Consider the following 20,631-nt stretch of genomic DNA (forward strand, 5'->3'; position numbering starts at 1 on the left):
TGGTGGATGTGGTGGTGGATGTGGTGGTGGTGGTGGATGTGGTGGTGATGGTGGTGGATGTGGTGGTGGATGTGGGGGTGGTGGTGGTGGTGGAGGTGGTGGTTGAGGTGGTGGTGGTGGAGGTGGTGGTGGATGTGGTGGTGGTGGTGGAGGTGGTCGATGTGGTGTATGTGGTGGTGGTGGATGTGGTGAAAGTGGTGGTGGATGTGGTGGTGGAAGTGATGGTGGTGGGTGTGGTGGATGCGGTGGTGGATGTGGTGGTGGTGGATGCGGTGGTGGTGGATGCAGTGATGGATGTGGTGGTGGTGGTGGATGTGGTGGTGGTGGATGTGGTGGTGGTGGATGTGGTGGTGGATGTGGTGGTGGTGGATGTGGTGGTGGTGGTGGATGCGGTGGAAGTGGTGGATGTGGTGGTGGATGTGATGGTGGATGTGGTGGTGATGGTGGATGTGGTGGTGTTGTGGTGGATGTGGTGGTGTTGTGGTGGATGTGGTGGTTGTGGTGGATGCGTTGGTGGATGAGGTGGTGGATGAGGTGGTGGATGCGGTGGTAGTGGATGCGGTGGTGGATGTGGTGGTGGTGGATGTGGTGGTGGTGGATGTGGTGGTGGTGGATGCAGTGGTGGTGGATGCAGTGGTGGTGGATGCAGTGGTGGTGGATGCAGTGAAAGTGGTGGATGTGGTGGTGGATGTGGTGGTGGATGCGGTGGATGTGGTGGTGGTGGTGGATGTGGTGGATGCAGTGGTGAAGTGGTGGTGGATGTGGTGGTGGATGTGGCGGTGGATGTCATGGTGGATGTGGTGGTGGATGTGGTGGTGGTGGTGGATTTGATGGTGGATGTGATGGTGGATGTGGTGGTGATGGTGGATGTGGTGGTGGATGTGGTGATGGTGGATGTGGTGGTGGATGTGGTGGTGGTGGATGTGGTGGATGCGGCGGTGGTGGTGGATGCGGTGGTGGTGGTAGTGGTGGATGGGGTGGTGGTTGTAGTGGATGTGGTGGTGGGTGTCGTGGTGGTGGGTGTGGTGGTGGTGGATGCGGTGGTGGTGGATGTGTTGGTGGTGGGTGTGGTGGTGGCTGTGGCGTTGGATGTCATGGTGGATGTGGAGGTGATGGTGGATGTGTTGGTGGATGTGGTGGTGGTGGTGGTGGATGTCATGGTGGATGTGGTGTTGATGGTGGATGTGGTGGTGGATGCGGTGGTGGTTGATGTGGTGGATGGTGTGGTGGTTGCAGTGGATGTGGTGGTGGATGTAGTGGTGGTGGTGGATGTGGTGGTGGTGGATGCAGTGGTGGTGGTGGATGCGGTGGTGGTGGATGCGGTGGCGGTGGATGTCATGGTGGATGTGGAGGTGATGGTGGATGTGTTGGTGGATGTGTTGGTGGATGTGGTGGTGGTGGTGGATGTGGTGGTGGTGGTGGTGGTGGATGTGGTGGTGGTGGTGGATGTGATGGTGGATGTGGTGTTGATGGTGGATGTGGTGGTGGATGCGGTGGTGGTGGTAGTGGTGGATGGGGTGGTGGTTGTAGTGGATGTGGTGGTGGATGTAGTGGTGGTGGGTGTGGTGGTGGTGGTGGGTGTGGTGGTGGTGGATGCGGTGGTGGTGGATGCGTTGGTGGTGGATGCGTTGGTCGATGAGGTGGTGAATGAGGTGGTGGATGTGGTGGTGGATGGGGTGGTGGTGGATGCAGTGGTGGATGTGGATGTGGTGGTGGTGGATGTGGTGGTGGATGGGGTGGTGGTGGATGCAGTGGTGGATGTGGATGTGGTGGTGGTGGATGTGGTAGTGGTGGATGGGGTGGTGGTTGTAGTGGATGTGGTGGTGGGTGTTGTGGTGGTGGGTGTTGTGGTGGTGGGTGTGGTGGTGGTGGGTGTGGTGGTGGTGGGTGTGGTGGTGGTGGTGGTGGTGGATGCGGTGGTGGTGGATGTGTTGGTGGTGGATGTGGTGGTGGCTGTGGCGGTGGATGTCATGGTGGATGTGGAGGTGATGGTGGATGTGTTGGTGGATGTGTTGGTGGATGTGGTGGTGGTGGTGGTGGATGTGATGGTGGATGTGGTGTTGATGGTGATGTGGTGGTGGATGCGGTGGTGGTGGATGTGGTGGATGGGGTGGTGGTTGTAGTGGATGTTGTGGTGGATGTAGTGGTGGTGGTGGATGTGGTGGTGGTGGATGCGGTGGTGGTGGATGCGGTGGCGGTGGATGCGGTGGCGGTGGATGTCATGGTGGATGTGGAGGTGATGGTGGATGTTTTGGTGGATGTGGTGGTGGTAGTGGTGGATGGGGTGGTGGTTGTAGTGGATGTGGTGGTGGATGTAGTGGTGGTGGGTGTGGTGGTGGTGGTGGTGGATGCGGTGGTGGTGGATGCGGTGGTGGAGGATGCGGTGGTGGATGAGGTGGTGGATGAGGTGGTGGAGGATGTGGTGGTGGTGGATGTGGTGGTGGTAGTGGAAGTGGTGGTGGATGTGGTGGATGTGGTGGTGGATGCGGTGGATGTGGTGGTGGTGGATGTGGTGGTGGATGCGGTGGTGAAGTGGTGGTGGATGTGGTGGTGGTGGATGTGGTGGTGGATGTGGCGGTGGATGTCATGGTGGATGTGATGGTGGATGTGATGGTGGATGTGATGGTGGTGGTGGTGGATTTGATGGTGGATGTGATGGTGGATGTGGTGGTGATGGTGGATGTGGTGGTGGTGGATGCGGCGGTGGTGGTGGATGCGGTGGTGGTGGTAGTGGTGGATGGGGTGGTGGTTGTAGTGGATGTGGTGGTGGTTGTAGTGGATGTGGTGGTGGGTGTGGTGGTGGTGGGTGTGGTGGTGGTGGGTGTGGTGGTGGATGCGGTGGTGGTGGATGCAGTGGTGGTGGATGTGGTGGTGGCTGTGGCGGTGGATGTCATGGTGGATGTGGAGGTGATGGTGGATGTGGTGGTGGTGAATGTGATGGTGGATGTGGTGTTGATGGTGGATGTGGTGGTGGATGTGGTGGTGGTGGATGTGGTGGATGGGGTGGTGGTTGTAGTGGATGTGGTGGTGGATATAGTGGTGGTGGTGGATGTAGTGGTGGTGGTGGATGTGGTGGTGGTGGATGCGGTGGTGGTGGATGCGGTGGTGGTGGATGCGGTGGTGGTGGATGCGGTGGTGGTGGATGCGGTGGTGGTGGATGAGAAGCAGCAGGGGAGGAGTGCTGCTGGCGATTGACTGGCGATTTGATGCGCACAGCAGGCGAGCCCTAAAAAGGCAGGCCAATGACACAGGCTCCTGAGGACATGCACTACTGGCTGAGTCCCGGCAAAAAGCGCCGTGGACGAAACTGTGTGTATATCTCAAGAAGCCAACGAGGCAGCGGAGTGCGTTAATGCACCGGATACAGAAATGAAGGCGCACATAAAAAGGTCACGGTTCTGGTGGTTTTTATGTCACCGCAGTTGTCGTATGCAACTAGCAAGTTTCATATTTATTTTAACTATTACCATGTTGTTCCTTTACCGAGACTTGCTTCGGAGTTAGCAATGCATATTTTATGTTGTAAATGGACCCAAACTGTGTTTTGAACTGATTGCAATAATGCTGATGTTGAGTTTGTATACCCGAAAAAATAAACAGAAATTAAAAAATATTTTTTTTTCATATTTAGAATACGATTTCACGAATGAAAACACAATTCCTTCAACAAGCCTGCCTGCTCTTTCTTCAGTAAGAAAGCGCCTAGAGGCGCAGGTGTCCTGGTTTGTTCATGCATGCATTATGCACGTCTCCCAGAAGATTTACACGTTCAGAATACCTTTCATCCGTCCCAGGTGAATAAAATGAGAAGCCAGGGCTCGAATAACAGAAACACCTATTATTGACAGCGGCTAAAAGCCGATAGACCGGACAGCAACCGCTATGTTAACAACAAACATTGTAGCCGAAAGCGGAACTCTTTCTGGCAACCAGTATAGAAACAAGCAAGCTTCATAAACACACCAGGAAATACATGGAAGAGTGCCCACTGACGTCACTGGACCAAGATCAGACAGGCAGCTCAAGGGAGCTCCAATGCTCTTCGGGGCAGATGACCTCACTGGAAATTATCCCGCCTGACGTTTGACCCACAAAATGTAACCCAAATTAAAAACCATGGCAGATCTATTTTTATAAACAATCTTTATTTCAGGTTCGAAGAAGAGCAACATGTTTAATTGAAAAAAAACACCTCACTACAGTCCAGACACAAACGAGCAGCTACAAAGGCATGCAAACACAGCAGGCAAACAATCTCGAAAACAATTGTAATCAGCCTGGAGGCAGCACACACAGCCTGGTGACACGAGAGACAAGGAGAAACACGGCTGTCAAAGTGAAAGTACACTGCTGTGGGGAGGGGGGATGAGAAATGCGACACGGCGGGCAGGGGAGGGGGCGGAGCGGGGAGAGCGGCATGAGGGTGTGAAGCAGCAGGGGAGGAGTGCTGCTGGCTATTGACTGCGATTTGATGATGTGCACGCGCATTTTAGGTCAATGCGCTTGCGCATTGACCTAAAAGCGCACGGGCACAGCATCAAATCGCCAGTCAATCGCCAGTCTAGGTAAAGCTTATTTAAGCCCCTATAGAGCTTCGCCAGCTATGCGCATGCGCACAGCAGGCGAGCCCTAAAAACTGCTGTTCACCCCCTCTCTACTGGCTCTGTGCTGGCACTGTGCAAGTGAAGAGAGGGTAAGCAACATGCCAGCAGAGGTATTAAATATCTTTGCTGCCTACCTTTGAAATGCACTTAGCCCCCTTCTGAGTAATTAGCCTGTAGGCCGCCTCACACGTTTATCTGCCCCCTGCGGACCCTTGAAAGGTTCTCCTGTTCCCCACCCTCCACTGCACTTCTCTCCCCCGGCTCCCATTGTCTTCTGTTAACCCATAACCTCACCCATGTCTCCTAACTGTTTTTTTTTTACCTACCCTCAACTTTCTGTGCCACCACCCCTTCACAGTCCCCCACCCCTGCTGCCCAGCACGCATAGGTTGACTGATGACAAAAAGAGAAGGTTTCATATTATAATCTGCTCTCTTTGTCATCAGACAGCCTCGGATTCCAGGCGCTGTGCTGCTGGAGACTCTAAAAAGTTAAAGACTGTGACATAGCACAGTCTCCAGCAGTGACAGAGCACAAGCCTTTGGTATTTTTGTGGCAGGCACATTTTTTGCCCACTGCAAAAATACAGCAAATGTTGAGGTTTTGGGCTACAAATTTTGCTTTTTTGGCCACAAACACCCAAGTCCCAATGGGATTTTTTTTCCTACAATTAATCTTTGTGTGGCATAAGAAGCCGATGTCACAATTTGAAATATACTTTTTTTGTTTAGCGAGGTACAGAAACATGATCTATTGCCAACTGTAAACTTAAAAAGCATTTTTGATGGTCCAAGAGGATGGCGAGAAGGAAGGAATCAAAGGAAACCGGGCAAGGAGGCACAAAGCATGGGGAAGCAAGTGGAAGAACGCAATCATAGAGGCTAGAGATGGGAACAATTACAAGCCCTTGAGGGAAGATAAATACATTTATGACCAAAAAAAGTTGCAGCCAATGAGGAGATGCAGCGAGGGAGAGAGATCATCAAAAAATGAAGCACCTGGGTGTGAACAATAACATAAGTGAAGAAAGCGGGTATGACAGGGACGGCTTGGAATGCTGTAGGAGGGCGAGCACCACAAAGAACGATTCCTGGCAGAGTGAAATCTAAAACATGAGGAATGCGGCCAGTGAGGAGGGCTTGGGGTAAATAACGAATATGAACTGGAAAACAGAAAAACAAAGTAATTGAAAGTTCTGTTAATGTATCCAATTTCCCTCATCGTGGAAGAGAAACCTGTTACAATTTTTTTATTTTTATTAAATGAACTTTTTCATCAAGGGATCAGAGTTTATTAGAGAGTAAAATGCACGTTACAGTGCCACAAAGAAGAAAAAAACATACGGTCACAGAGAGCAACACGGATGGGTGGGCACATGATCCAGTGGACATAGTGCAAATACAAGCAGTTGTGAAGGACATATCAAGTTCGCGCTATATAAAACTTTATAAATAAATAAAAAAATATTGCCCATGCTCCAGGGAAGGGTCAAAGAGAAGAAGAGGCAGTGAAGACCGCACACTCTAACCAAACAAAAGCAAGCAAATGAGAGTTAAAAGAAAGCCAACCTTAAGCAATGGATGCCCCCTGTAAGCTGTCAAAATATTTTGCAAGCAACGCTTTCTCATACATGAATGACTACGGTTTTCTCGAGCATATGAACCCAAGAACTGGACTGAGATATTTTCTCGGACCAGTGCTGGAAAGAAGGGGAATTGCGCCAGATCCCTGCTCTGGCATTTATTTCTGGGCCAGATTTGGGATCCAGTCAACCGAAGGAAATATGCTAAATTTGTCCTGGTATCATACTTTTCTGACACCCAGTCACACAATTCAAAATTTGCAAACATTTGTGACAAGAATTTTCAATTCTATTAAGGACTAGGAGGCGAGGATTATGCTTAGTCTCATTTCTTTATTGAAATGCTCAGCAGCCAAGTAAAAAACCACATTACCCAGAAACACTTGGGTAATAACCATAGAGTCTTGTTAGTATAAATAGGTGTACAGACAATCCCACTTCCTCTTTCTTTGGTGAGGAGAGTCCAGGAAAACAGCAAACAATCCAAAAGTCAATGCAACAGCAAAGAACAGGCCATTGAAGATAACGAAGGGAGACATCCCAAACAGCCGAAGGCAGAAAACCAGGAGACTTCTTTACAGAAGAAAACAGGCGCTCCTACGAGGAACTGGAGGCGCATCACTTGGGATCAGAACCTGAAAAAGATACAAAGCCGTAATAGCCATCCCAAAAAATCATACATAATTTGAAGTAAGGGTGGGAAAAGAAGACAATGCAATATATACTGTTGTAACAAAGTAATGCAAATCAATTGTCAGTAATACAATGTATAATCTATGGGTGGGATAATCCTCGCCTCCTAGTCCTTAATAGAATTGAAAATTCTTGTCACGAATGTTTGCAAATTTTGAATTCTATTGCAGGACAGGAGGCTCCGATTATGCTTGTTCAAAGCTCATCCAACACCACAGACGCAACCGTAGGCACAGGTTTAAAGTAAAATGTCTTACACACCGAATCTGTTGACCAATCAGCAGCTTTCATAAGGTCCCCCAATGTGACCCCCAGTGAAAAAGCCTTAGAGGCCATGGCTCCACGAGCAGAATGAGCTCCAAAAACAGAAACATCAATCCCTGCCTCTCCCATAAGCCACCGTACCCAGCGAGCCAACGTAGCTGTAGTAACGGGGCGGAAAGGCTTCAGCAATGCAATTAACAGTGGACCCTGCATATCAGAACGAATAAGAGAAGTACTCACCTCATAAGCTTTCAGGCATTGGACCACACAAAGGTTGGGACGCGCCGGAAAAGAAGGGTAAGAGATAATCTCAGTATCAGTCTTGGTGCGCCGGGAAAGGCGAAATGTAACCCCTTCAGGAGTAAAACTCCGACCAGCAAGATCCAATGCGTGAACGTCAGAAATCCGTTTGCAAGAAAGCAAACATAACAACATGGTAAGCTTGGCCGAAAGTTGTTTGCGTGAAAGCAAGGAATTAACCGGCCAGGCCTCTAAAAATCGCAAAACAACCGAAACGTCCCATAAGGCCACGTATTTGGGACGCGGAGGGACAGCCATACGAACGCCCTTAAGGACCTTGGACACTAAAGGATGTTCACCTACAGGCTTACCGTCAATCGGAACATGACCTGCCGAAATAGCAGAGCGGAAATTATTGATAGTACGGTACGCTAGACCAGAAGCCGAATACAGTGAGGCCAGAAAATTGACAATTAAAGAAACATCTGCTGATGTTGGATCAGCTTGCCGTTGAGCACACCAGTCACTCCAACGGTTCCAGGAACCTTTGTAACGCTTGTGGGTATTTGGTGCCCAGGCGTTGCTGAGGAGTCTGGTAGCGTCCGAAGAAAGGCCTGACACAGCCCACCGTTCCCCGAAATTCGCCACGCCAGGAGAAGGAGAGAGCCTGACTGAACTAGGGGATGCGGATTCTGAAGCGGATCTAACAGGAGATTCCGCTTCTGAGGCAGAAGAAATGGCAATGCGCAAGTCATCTCCAATAGAACAGGGAACCAAGGCTGAGCTCGCCACAGAGGAGTGATCAGAATCAGCTCTGCCTGATAACGTTTCACATATGCCAGAACCCTGGGGATCATCATAAATGGGGGAAACGCATAACACAGGGAGGTCGGCCACGGTTGAAGGAATGCATCCGTCGCCAGAGCCTCCGGGTCCGGTCTCCAGCTGAAGAACCGGGGAAGTTGAGCATTGAGCCGGGACGCAAAGAGGTCAATCTGACAAGGGCCCCAGGTCCGTAGAAGTTGTCGAAATACCCGCGGATGGAGTCTCCAGTCGCTGAAATCCCTCAGGTACCTGGAATTCCAATCCGCCACCACATTGCGACAACCCGGAAGGTATTCCGCAATAACTGTGATCCCGTTGTGCAGACAGTAATGCCAAAACTCCTTGGCTATTTCCGCCAACAACCTCGAACGAGTCCCTCCGAGCTTGTTGATATAACGGACCGCTGATACATTGTCCATTCGGAGAAGTATACAGCAGCGGGACTGAAGAGGAGACAGACATTTGATCGCGAACGATCCCGCCAGCAACTCCAGACAATTGATGTGGAGACAGCGTTCCTGGGGGGACCAACGCCCCCCTGTCGTGACCGGACCGCAGCGGGCTCCCCAGCCCCATTGACTGGCATCCGACTCGATCACAATCTCCGGAGAGGATCCGAAGAGGGCCCTGCCGTTCCAGGCCTCCATGTGATTCAACCACCACGTCATCTCCGACTTCGCCTCCTCCGACAGAGGGATGCGATCTGAATAGCGAAGGCCTCTCTGAAGATGTTGGATCTTCAAACGCTGCAACGCACGGTAATGCAGCGGGCCGGAAATATCGCCTGTAGAGAAGACGCTAAAAGCCCTACAACTCGAGCTAATGATCTCAACGACACCGTCGGACTCGAGACAACAGACTTCAATTCCCGTTTGATGTAACGAACTTTCTGACGAGGTAGCAGAAGTTGACAAGAAAGGGAATTGATTTGAAACCCCAAGAAATCTATTACCTGTGTAGGTTGAAGTACAGACTTGGGAACATTCACCAAAAACCCCAGAGACTGGAGCAGGTCTACAGTCCACGTCAGGTGAGACATAAGCTTTATCGGACAATCCGCTAACAGGAGGATGTCGTCCAAATAAATGATCAAGCGAACTCCTCGACTGCGGAGAGATTCCACGACCGGACGTAACAGTTTCGTGAAGCACCATGGTGCTGACGAAAGGAAGAACCTGATATTGATACCACTTCCCCAGCCACTGGAATTGAAGAAAACGGCAATGGGGCGGAAAAATCGGAACCGAGAGGTATGCATCCTTGAGGTCTAGACGGACCATCCAATCCCGTTCCCTCAGGAGATCCCTCAACAGATGGATCCCCTCCATCTTGAAGTGGCGGTAAACCACTCCCGCATTGAAGTCCTTCAGGTTGAGGACCAACCTCGATCCCCCTCCCTTCTTCTCCACAAGGAAGATTGAGCTGACAAAGCCCTGAGGGTGGCGCACCGTCGGCACAATCGCCCCTTTGGCTTCCAGAGACCTGAGTTCCTCTGTGATGAACTCTCGACTTTGGTTTGAGAAATGGAGAGGAAAAGGAAGACGGGACTGACGTACAGGATGATAAAATTCCAGTTTGAAGCCCTGAACTGTCTCCAGCACCCATGCATCGCTGGAGATTGATCGCCAGTTCTCTAGGAAAAGGCGAATCCTGCCCCCCAGAACAACACTGCATGCAGGAAGAATGCTCACCTGAAGTGGCGGAATCGTGGTAGCCGCCGGCGGATCCACCAGCACGTCCTTTTTTGAACTGGCCACGTCCTTTTCTTGAGGGGTAGAAGTTTGAACTAGGGGTATAACCCGAGTCCTGCTGACTTCCTCTCTGGGACTGATACCCCTTCTGGGAGGACTGTTGCTGACCACGGCCGGAGGAACGTCCTCTACTTCTCCCGGCCCTGTTGAAAACCGGACGAAGGGTCCGGCGGAGAGACGCTTGAGCCTTATCCAGACCGCTGAATGTATTTACAAAGTTGGTCAGCTCCTTCAAAAATGGTTGCCCAAAAAGAAGACCCTGAGCCGCAGGACCCGACTCAGAAGTAGCTAATTCTTGCAACTTAGGATCCAGCTTCAGCAAAATGGACCTGCGCCTCTCAGCAGAGAGCGCACAGTTGGCATTACCCAACTGGCAAATGGCGCGTTGAGCCCAATTAATCAGCTCATCTGGATCCACCATCCGGTTAGTACTTTTAGCCAGGAAACCAAGGTCCAACATTTTGGTGAGGGGACCCAGGAGATCTAACACCTTGTCCTGGCAAGCCCGCCAGGACCTATCCAGACCCTTTTTGGGGTCTTTCGCAAACTTGCGGAGGTACGTTGTCATAGTTGGATCAATCTCAGGAGTCTCCGCCAGATGATCAGCCAAGTCTGGTCGCGGGCATTCAGATCGGAGACGGGCACGTACCTCCTTTTCAAAGGGTTGGCGTATGTGCTGCTGGACGTACTCCGTCACAGCCTGGGAAGGAAGCCAAGCCGTGGACTGGGGATGGATAATGTCCTCCGGCTCAAAAGTTAGGACTGGCGGATGCGAAGACGCATCAACAAAATGCTCCTTGCATCTCTTTTTCTTGGGAGGGGGAGGAGCGGGATCCGAGGAAGACGATGACTGCAGGTCATCGCTCTCACCTTCTTCAACAACAACGTCTGACTTGGCAGAGGATAAGGACAACGCCAATTTTTTGAAGACAGAAGAATGTGGGTTGGCAGGAGAAGACGACGACTTCTTAGCCGCAGGGACCCAACCCTGCTGCTCAGCATATTTAGTCAAGTGCCTTTTGAGAGGCGTGATAGCACGCACTAGTGCTCTATTCATTGAGTGTTGGACTCCCCGGTCCAAAGCTTCCACCAAATGCTGCTCCATGGAGTCCGGAGCCTCCTCATCATACTCTTCCTCATCCTCATAAAAATATTCACTCATGATTCACAATAGATGTGAAAAAGATATGCCCACAAATGAGGAATGCAAAGTATAAACAAGCCAAAGGCTCAATTAAGGGGGGTGAAAAAGCCCTCACAGCAAGCCAAAGCTGTAGAGACTACAGGTGAAAATATGTAGAGAGTGGAGGGAAGGCTTACTGTCACCAAAAACGCCACCCTAGGCAAAGCCTATGCAAAATTTTACAACCAGCGTCTTATTTTAGACACCGGCGTCGACAGGGTCAATCCTGGAGGCTTGTGGGCGTGTACGCCGCAGGGGACGACCTTCTGAGAAGCTCCGGTGAGGAAACAACACGGAGCGCCGGAAATACCAAAACGCGCATGCGCGTTAAACCGGCCGCCTGAACAGGAAGGAGAGCAGCTCGCGCGAACAGCGCGAGTCAGCCCTGACCCCTATAAACCACTCCACAATAAATGAAAGAACCCAGGCACAAAGCGCCCGACTTCAGGGTGGAGATGCCTCGCACCCAACCGCGCCGCCACCGAAACGCAACGCGAACGGAATGGCGAAGACAAGCGCAAGCAGCGCGATACACGCGGAAAACAAAGCGGCAGATATGATAAACAGACGCCGCTTAAGCAATACAAAGTGCAAGGCAAATAACAACAATAAGGTAAGAAGCACTTAACTGGCTGCGGAGCAGCACAGAAAGAGGAAGTGGGATTGTCTGTACACCTATTTATACTAACAAGACTCTATGGTTATTACCCAAGTGTTTCTGGGTAATGTGTTTTTTTACTTGGCTGCTGAGCATTTCAATAAAGAAATGAGACTAAGCATAATCGGAGCCTCCTGTCCTGCAATAGAATTTAGACTCTCTCAAGTTGTTTGCATGGCATTTGGTGCAGCAACCTGCAGGCAGCGAGGAGGCTTTCTTAATTTCACTTCCAGCCAGGTGCAAACAGACGATTGAGATGTGCTTGCACTCTAAGAATGCAAAATGTATCAGTGTGTATGAGTAATTACCCAAAAAAATGTAAGTGACACCTACTAATTTATTTTTTCTTAGTTCTTTTTTAGCACAACTCATCCCAGAATAGGGTATCAAAGCACGTTATATCACACACAGACACAATAAATCATACATGGATGTAAAACAATATACAGGAAATGTTATATAAGACAATGAGGGTTATACAGTGAAGGAATCACATACCGTCCATATTTGTAGGCATTATATGTTAAGAGGGAATTGTCGGGAGAAACAAAAGGTCAGGATATAAAATGTAATACAGTGATTGGGGTTGACCGTGCTGACAAAAATTTAGTAATTGCCAGAGGAACCCTTCCTTGCAATCTTAGAATAACAACTGAGAAAACACAATAAGGATCTAAACCCATGACTTACAGTTTTCATGCAGCTGCTTGATACCAATAAATAGATCACTGTACTATATTAGGACTGCGACTTATGAACTGGAAGTAACAAAATGATTTCAGTGTCAAAAGCAGTAGCCCACTTAACTACCTACATAAAATACATAAAATCTGGGTACTGCATGCTATCCGATGTGCTTTGCAGTAGGCACATTAACACTCTGCTACTTTATGGGTCAAAACTGTGGTTGAACAAAACACAAAATTCTTCCTGAACTGCATTAAAACACCTGAGTTATATTACCACTAGAATAACCCTATCAAATTGCTGGGAACACAAAGATAGCAGCAGGTGTCTCAACCCAATAAAATATTTTATAATGCAGCCTTTTAGTGACCAATTAAGTAACGTTTCCCCTTGTTGCCAGTTTCCTTGCATGCGGTTTTTGTTTTAAATAAATGTTAAGTTGACTCTCAACTCTGCTTTTCAAACTCTGTCCCTCGTAACCCCACCCCTTTTCTTCTGCCACACACTGAGTGACCCCTCATTTATAGGTTAGCGTTTACAAATTGCAGCACTGCTTCGGATCCGACAGCAGGCTAGACATTACGCGCCTAGTAGTTTCCCTTTTCGCATTATAAACAGGGACTGCCTCTCCTCGCATTATAAACAGGGACTGCATCTCCTCGCAAGGGTTCTGCAATTACCTGAGATGAGTTGAACGGTTGTCCTCACAACTGCCCCCGGCCCTAATAAGCACAGAAAACAACTAGACTGGCTAAACACTCATTACGACTGCCTAGTCTCGCCTCTTTCTTATGTTTTAGGGGAATGTCGCCGCAAATGGTGTGAGATTAGGGTAAACAGCCACTGCACCTCGGGCTTGTGATTGAACTTTACGAAGACCCGCCCGTGGTCCGTGTCGTAGCTCCGACCCTGGCTGATGCAGCCGCCACCTTCATAGGATGTGGCTTTCAGCACAGTCGTCCCCAGCGCTTCTTTCAGCTGCAACTCCATGTCTGCGGGGCGCTCTAGATTAGATAAAAGTCTGTTTAGGGAGTATAGGCTAGTTAATAACCGCACGTGGTTCTGACAAATTTGTAGCCATCTTGTAGTGTTCTTGGCCAAGCCTTCTACAACGATGCAGCGTAGCAATTTTAGTTTAGGGAATAGTCTCGTCTTTGTGTCATAATTGTATTCATATGGCGCTTACTATTCCTGAAAATGTATTTAAAGAAAGACAAATTATGGCATCAATATTTAAAAACTTTCGCTTTCCCTGCAGAGTAAAATATGCTCTCGCAAAGATGACCATTATCAAAATGTTATCACGATGCAATTAAACTATGAACTTGTGGGAGTACTCTTGTGTGCCCTCTTACTGAGATACGAATAGCCTCTCTTTGATGTCCGTCGTGTGTTTGAATGGTGCTGAATTTTCTTTCCATTCATTGAAAACGTTTAACTATTCACTATTGTAAATTGTGTCCAATAAATAAACAGCGTGCTATTATTTTACCTGGCGGTCTTCGTAAGCACAAGGGCGACGAAAACAGAGCCACGCTGCTGGTCTGGAAGCAATGGAATCAGCAAAATAACAATACGGGTCTACTTTTGGGCCCCAAAAGTCGCCGCTTTAGAGCGGTACTTTCCTCAACATGCCATTAGACTAGACGAGTATAAAATTAATAACACTGTACACTAAGTAACAAACTAGCTGAATATGGCGCTGTCATTTTAAAAGTAAATATAATACATCGAAATATTAAAGTGTTATGCCATTATTTAAAAAAAATACGCTCGTATTTCCGTAGCCTCAATTGACGTATCCCTGTAAATGTAACCATATTACAAGCATTCCAAGATGGCTACCTCGCTTCCCTAAGTCTGGGACGGACCTCGTCTCGCCCTGTCTATTGAAGAACTCCTACTGGCTAAAGCGAGGCACGCAGGTTGTCAGGGTAATACGACTTCCAGCTTGAACTGTCGCCTGTCTTGCCGGGCAAGCAGAGCACTTGCTCTACTGGGTGATACAGAGTTACGGGTACCGGGAAGGTCCAAACATAGCAAGTGTACCCTGTAAGAGGTGGAGCCGGATCAGCGCTGTCTTTAGGTAAGTACAGGAGAGAAAACGCGCGCTGTTCCTAGACTGCTGTCAAGCAATACAAAGGATAGAGTCCAATATACGTTAAAAAAAGAAAAGTCTTTGCTCGGGAGGCCGAATGCACTAAATAGGGGAAGACTTGCTAACAACCGAAGTTTCACTTAATTCTTATGTATGATTACATGCATATGGAGTAAACTTTTGTCATTGTAGAAGTATTATATATTTTCTTTGCGGTTGGTTGGCTTATTTTGTGCAGGTTATATCTCTGGGGCACTCAAATGCGTAAGCGAAACTGCGAAAACCATCATTTTGCTTCCAGTACATTTTGGATATTTATAAAATGTACTAAAAAAATGAACATCTTCACAGGTTGTAGGTGTAACCGAATGCTTCGATTTCTGGCTCTCTGTATTGAGTGACGCGACATCTAACCAGTTAACCAAAGAGTGAGAAGGAATGAAAGATTTCTGAATGGGATGGGTATTCCATGAAATGTCACGGGGCTACATCTGCAGAGGCACGCCATAACCGGCCCACATAGTAAGAGGAGAAAAAGTGGATTTTTAGGGCCTTTCTGAAGATTCTGGGCCAGATGTATCAAAGGGTTTTGGCCATTCTGTGTCTTTGGAGAAATGTGTTGATACATATGGCCCTGAGTCTTGAAAATTGGCCCAGACTGCCAGCGGGAGCTGGTTCCATTATTTGCTAGTAGAACCGAAAAAGAGAGCCCACCATTCCTAACCTGGCGGAATCTCGGTACTGAGGCAGTCTTTTTCGGGGTAACTTAACCCTTGCAGATTCTTCTAATGCTCTTTACTCCAAGGTATCCCTCTCCTAGGGCACAACTCACCATATCATCTCAGTAGATTATCATCGTTGAAGTACAATGCTGAGGGAGCTTCACCCCTTCCAATCTCTCATTTACATCACCCTTGCAGAGCACTCTGCTCCCTGTATCTACTTCTAAGGGTAACCTCACCAATTCTCTGCCAGGGTACATTATACTCCCGCAGATCAATGAGCATTATACTCTCTTACTGACATCAACATCTTACAATAAATTGCCCCTTTTACTTGCTGTTATGTAGCACAGCTTCTGACCAGAATTATACACATGGTTACTTAGTATGTCGCCAGAATTTATGGTGCTTGATCACTTTATTCCTCTCTGGATTGTAATGGTTGTCTATTTTTGTGATCGCAGTCTCCTACACTTTAGAAGTCTTAAATTACTATTATCATCACTGGGTCTGTCCCTGACTGGAGCTTATATTTTAGCATGCACTCACTCATTCCTGAACCAAGTAGGAGAGTCTTTACTTATTGCCTCCCAATTTAAGCGACCATGACAGATTGGAGGTTGCATGCATAATCTGCTACCTGGCGCGTCCACATAGTGTCAAGTATGTCAAGCATTTGTAGGGTTCAAGAGCACGGCGTTTTGCTGAAATATTGACAAGTTTGATGTCAAGTCAATTAAAACTTTATTCGGCCACGTTCTGGCATAAAAGTATTTTACAAAAAGGGACCCATTTATATTTTGGGTTAAAGCTACACCACATATGAAATTAAAAACTCAATTAAAATACATTCACATAAAAAATCATATTCGAACAGCCCAAAACATTATAGTTAGCACACCAGATGGTTTCTTTTACAGATTGCCCCTGATAAAAAGCTTGCAAGTCCATGACATATGAGTGGGGAAGAAATCATTTGTAAATAGATCAGTGCTGGTCTTGTGCAAAATTGCAATCTATTAAAAGTGGTAGGATGTATTTATCTCACAACTCAGTATAAAAATCACAAAAAACAAAAAGTGCAACAGGTCTTGGATCTGAACAATTATCACATGCACATGGTTGCAGGGTACCTGGCTTTGAAAAACCCTTAGGTGAAGTTAGGACCCAGTGGATACAATTAAATCTAAATCTCGATAAAAGAAATCGATGATGCAGATTATTAACAAAAGACCAAAAATGTTGAGTTAAAATTCCAGGATTTATAATCATAAAATATCTACATGTAGGTTTCTTCAGTTCATTTATTTCCCTATCCAATTGTCTCCTCGTTAAAAATTGTGTTTTTATCATTTTTATAGCTTCAGAATGCAGCTTTCTTGGTCATTTAAATAGCTCCGGTTGCCCGAGAGCAGAAAGCTGCTGGGAGACATATTTTAACCAGGGAATATCTGCAACTCTGTCTAACATCCTGCAGTCCTCCAAAATAGTTTGGTTGATGTTTGGCTTATCTCTAGACCAAATAATTAGCCGCCATATCAGGGGTGCTACAGCAATTCTATCTGTTATGTAGCTTAGGCGATCTAAGATTACTTTCCTCAAGTACCATAAAAGCTGGAGTGCTAGAAGGAGCAGTTAAGAGTTTACGTAGATATTTATTTCCGACTCCTTGGAGTTCATTACAGTCCTTGTAACCCCATTACCGTACATTGTCATAGCGACACATTTCTCATTGTAAATTTTCAGAAGTGGTTAAATGGGTTTACCCCCTAATCTTCTAGCAAAATCCAGTGAAGCTACAGCTGCTCTTGCCAAAGTGTTTTTCTTTAGCACACGCTGTGCTACCCAAGTGCCGTTATTATCGAATAACACACCCAAATATGGATATGTTGAAACATTGGCTAGCACTCCTCCTTTACATGGAAGGGGTTTTTCCCCTTGTTTTAAGTTACCAAGTGACATTACGTGGGATTTAGTAAAATTAACTGCAAGGTCAAGAGCTACCATAAAATCAATAAAAGAATTAACTAAACATTTCAAAGCAATCGGGACCCTGGCAAGTAAAACTGCATCATCTGCATATAAAAGGGCTGGAATCAATTTGGAACCTACTCTAGGGATGTCGAAACGTGAGTTAGATAGCACTGCCCCCAACTTATTTATATATAGAGTGAATAAAACCTGTGCAAGAATGCACCGCGTCACTCCTCTTTTTACCTTCCAGATATGAGTTAGGGAGCCATTCTCGTTATTCCTTACAGAGGCGGACAAATTAAGATAGGACCAGTGCAGGAAACATACTAAATTCCTATCCATCCCTATTTCCAGCAACTGTTGCCGTAACTTGAACCTGTTTACCCTGTTAAAAGCAGACGTCAAATCCATAAAAGCCAAAAACATACGTCCTTTTTTGGCTAGGGTATATTTACTAGTAATCATGAGTAGGTTCATACATTGTTCCACTGTACCTCTGCCCTTACGAAAACCAAATTGTGATTCTGACAATACATCCTTTTCTTCCAACCAGGTGCTTGGGCGATCTAAGATTACTTTGCCCATTATCTTCGCTGCAGAGTCCAACAAAGAAATTGGACGATAACAGCCCGGACAGATAGGAGGTTGCATGCATAATCTGCTGCTTGGTGTGTCCACATAGTGTCCAGTATGTCAGTCATTTGTAGGGTTCAAGAGCACAGCGTTTTGCTGAAATATTGACACGTTTGATTAATGTTTGTGGTGTTCTGTACTATGCAGTCTAACTTCACGAACCATGCTTTTTGTCTGAGAGACCTTTTTACTGTAGTTCCATCTCAGTTGTTCTTGTGTATCATATTTATTACTTGTTCATAGTTTGTGTCCCACGGAGTATAACTTAGTCCATGATCCCAGACCTCTCTGTTTTCTTGTTTGAAGGATTTCAGGTCTTCCTCTACAAACTCAAGTGTCATTGACATGTATCTGTTGCAGTATTATTTTCTGTAACTTGTATTTTTTTGTTCTATTTCCCGACTGTGCCAGTGCTAAAGATACATGCTAGTGACCTGTTCTCAGGGATTGACTGTTATAGTACAAAGTTTAGTTACTTCTCGGCCACTGATCAGGCATTGACTTGATTGAGGGTGTGCGTGGACATGTTTTGTGCAGGGTTGTATTCTACCGTTGCTTGTGTATTATTTGAAGTTGTAGTCTAGAAATGCCATTCCTCTCCTCTAGATATGGGACATAATCTTTGCCTTGGGATTCCAGTACATGGTTAGCGCAGCTTGATGACCTATCACAACTGTGAAGGGCATTCAATATCACAAATGGTAATGTTCCCAGGCCACACAACAGGTGTACTTTTTGGGTTCGCAGAAGTGGGAGAAATATTAGGCTGCATTTTAAAACATGCAAAATAAAGAAACAGGGTTGCTCTGCTGTGCCACAGGTGGAAAAAGAAGCACAACACAGCTGTGTTTAAGGGCACTGTGAGTAGTTGGGCAATGTATTTACTTTTCATCAGTCCTTTAAATGGAAAAAAAAAGAAGTGTAGGTACTCACGCCACTGAGCTGTGGACTAGCGTCGGAGCCAGCAGCAGGTAAGGGTGGGGCGTGGAGATAAACATTAAATGAATCTGCTTTCTCTATCCTCTTCTGCTAATCGGTTTATAATCAGCTACATTATTTCAGTCCCCACTCCTTATGCCAGGGATCTCTAACCTTTTTGTAATAAAAGCTACTTCTGATCAATTAAAATCACCCTGAGCTTCTAATGTTACCGGTGTTTTAATAGTGACCCCTTAAGATACTATTACATTAGTGGCCTCTTGCAAGATTAACAGCAGTGATTCCCTTGGTGCTACAGGCACAGTTGCTTGCATTTATGTAAAAAATAGAAATACTTTTAGTAACAAGTGTCCTGAATGCTGCATGCTTTATCACTCAAAACAGCTTTAAATATATTTTGAAAATTCATTCACTTTCTCTACACTTCAGCTTATGATTTCTGAAAATGCATACATTTTGGTCTTCAACACACAGTCTCTAAATTAGCAGCTTGAGCTGCATAGAAGAGACCTACTTATAGGCAACTGGAGAGCCACTGGTAGCTCATAAGATACTCGTTGGAGAAGCCTGCCTTACTGCTTTCCCCTTGTCTGCTCCTTTGTGTACCTAGTATATATTTTTCCTTTCCATTGTTGGTATTTGACCCTTCGTGATGTTTCTGTTTTCTCTTTTCCTCCAACTCTTCCTTTTTCCCTCAACTCTCTTACCAATTTCTTCTTTGTGTGTGGAGAAGTGTGGCTCAATGATTAGAGTGGCAGACCCTGATGCAGAGGTCTAGCCCGGGACCAGGGTTCAATTCCCCGCCTCGGCGGGTCTTGGGCTCAAAATTCCACGGACCTGATAATTCTCAACTCGGTGCCTATTCCAATCATGGAGTCCCACTCTGCAACTCTGGGCAATAGCTTGCTTAATCTCCACAATGGCCCCCACAACGCTAAGGATGCCTGGCCTCCACCTTGGGGGTGCCCAGGAGTGGACGCCTCACAGGGAAAGCCAGGATGGGTTCCACAGCGGTATTCGTACAAGCGCCTTGAGACCCTTGCGGGTGAGTAGTGCGCTATACAGGTATCAATTTACATTTACATTTCTTTCCCTTTCTCCTTCTTTGCTTTTTTCTTCCTGTTTCTCCGTTGTTTTGTCCTCGATTCTACTTTTCTTTTTTTTTATTATTGATTTTATTGGCATTTCAAAAAAGGTAAAGACAAACAAAAGAAAAGGCATCATAAGCATTGGCAAAAATCTCTGGCAGCAAGTAATGGACAAGGAAAACACAGCGACACTGGCGGGTGCACATCAATCATAATCAGCACAGAGGAGCGAAACTAGGCATAGCGCCCGGAAATATCCAAGGCCCAACACCCCCGGCAGTTGCAGTAGGAGATGGGCCATCCTGAATACGGATGGGCACCGTCTCACCCGAAACCCAGTATCAGCATCATCACACAACCCAGGCACCTCACCCAGAGCGCTGCCCAGTCGCAATACCCGGTAATTCGCTCGGCAACTCCACACTGCTATCCATGTCGGCCTCCGCAGTGTCATCACCCCTAGTCGTCTCGTCTCGGGTCAACGCATCCTCCAGCACCAAGGACCAGAAATACTTGGGCCTGTTGCGCGGAGGCATCAAGTCACTGTAAAGCTCAGATGGCGTGCAGCAGTATGTCCGTCCCTCGTCCAGGACGTAAGAGTGGGGGGGGGGGGTCCTCTCATCCAAGCGCGTGCAATGCACTATTTAGCTATAAGGAAATCCATGTCAATAAGTCGCCTATGCGCAGGAC

General features: G+C 47.2%; 2 protein-coding genes across 4 annotated transcripts in view; one reads left to right on the plus strand and one right to left on the minus strand.

The window, feature by feature from the left end:
• LOC147701977 (ketosamine-3-kinase-like) overlaps positions 1 to 14,352 on the minus strand; it is a 221,771-nt gene extending 207,419 nt beyond the window's left edge. Inside the window, exon 1 of one of the 2 annotated variants that reach the window (XM_086930604.1) lies at positions 14,333 to 14,352. Coding sequence is in view for 1 of the 2 variants with exons in the window: in XM_086930603.1 (XP_086786729.1) it covers positions 13,337 to 13,477 (141 nt within the window). In the remaining variant the exon portion in view is untranslated. Of the gene's footprint in view, positions 1 to 13,336; positions 13,485 to 14,332 lie in introns of those variants that run through there. The other variant, XM_086930603.1, reaches the window with a different exon arrangement.
• Positions 14,353 to 14,435: 83 nt separating this feature from the next.
• The window catches only part of TBCD (tubulin folding cofactor D), a 2,218,561-nt gene continuing 2,212,365 nt past the window's right edge, over positions 14,436 to 20,631 (plus strand). The window contains exon 1 of one of the 2 annotated variants that reach the window (XM_086930600.1): positions 14,436 to 14,573. The gene's annotated coding sequence lies outside the window, so the exon portion shown is untranslated. Of the gene's footprint in view, positions 14,574 to 17,929; positions 17,950 to 20,631 lie in introns of those variants that run through there. The other variant, XM_086930601.1, reaches the window with a different exon arrangement.

The sequence above is a fragment of the Lissotriton vulgaris genome, chromosome 7 (genome assembly GCF_964263255.1).
Source record: "Lissotriton vulgaris chromosome 7, aLisVul1.2, whole genome shotgun sequence".
In the NCBI taxonomy this organism is placed as follows: domain Eukaryota; kingdom Metazoa; phylum Chordata; class Amphibia; order Caudata; family Salamandridae; genus Lissotriton; species Lissotriton vulgaris.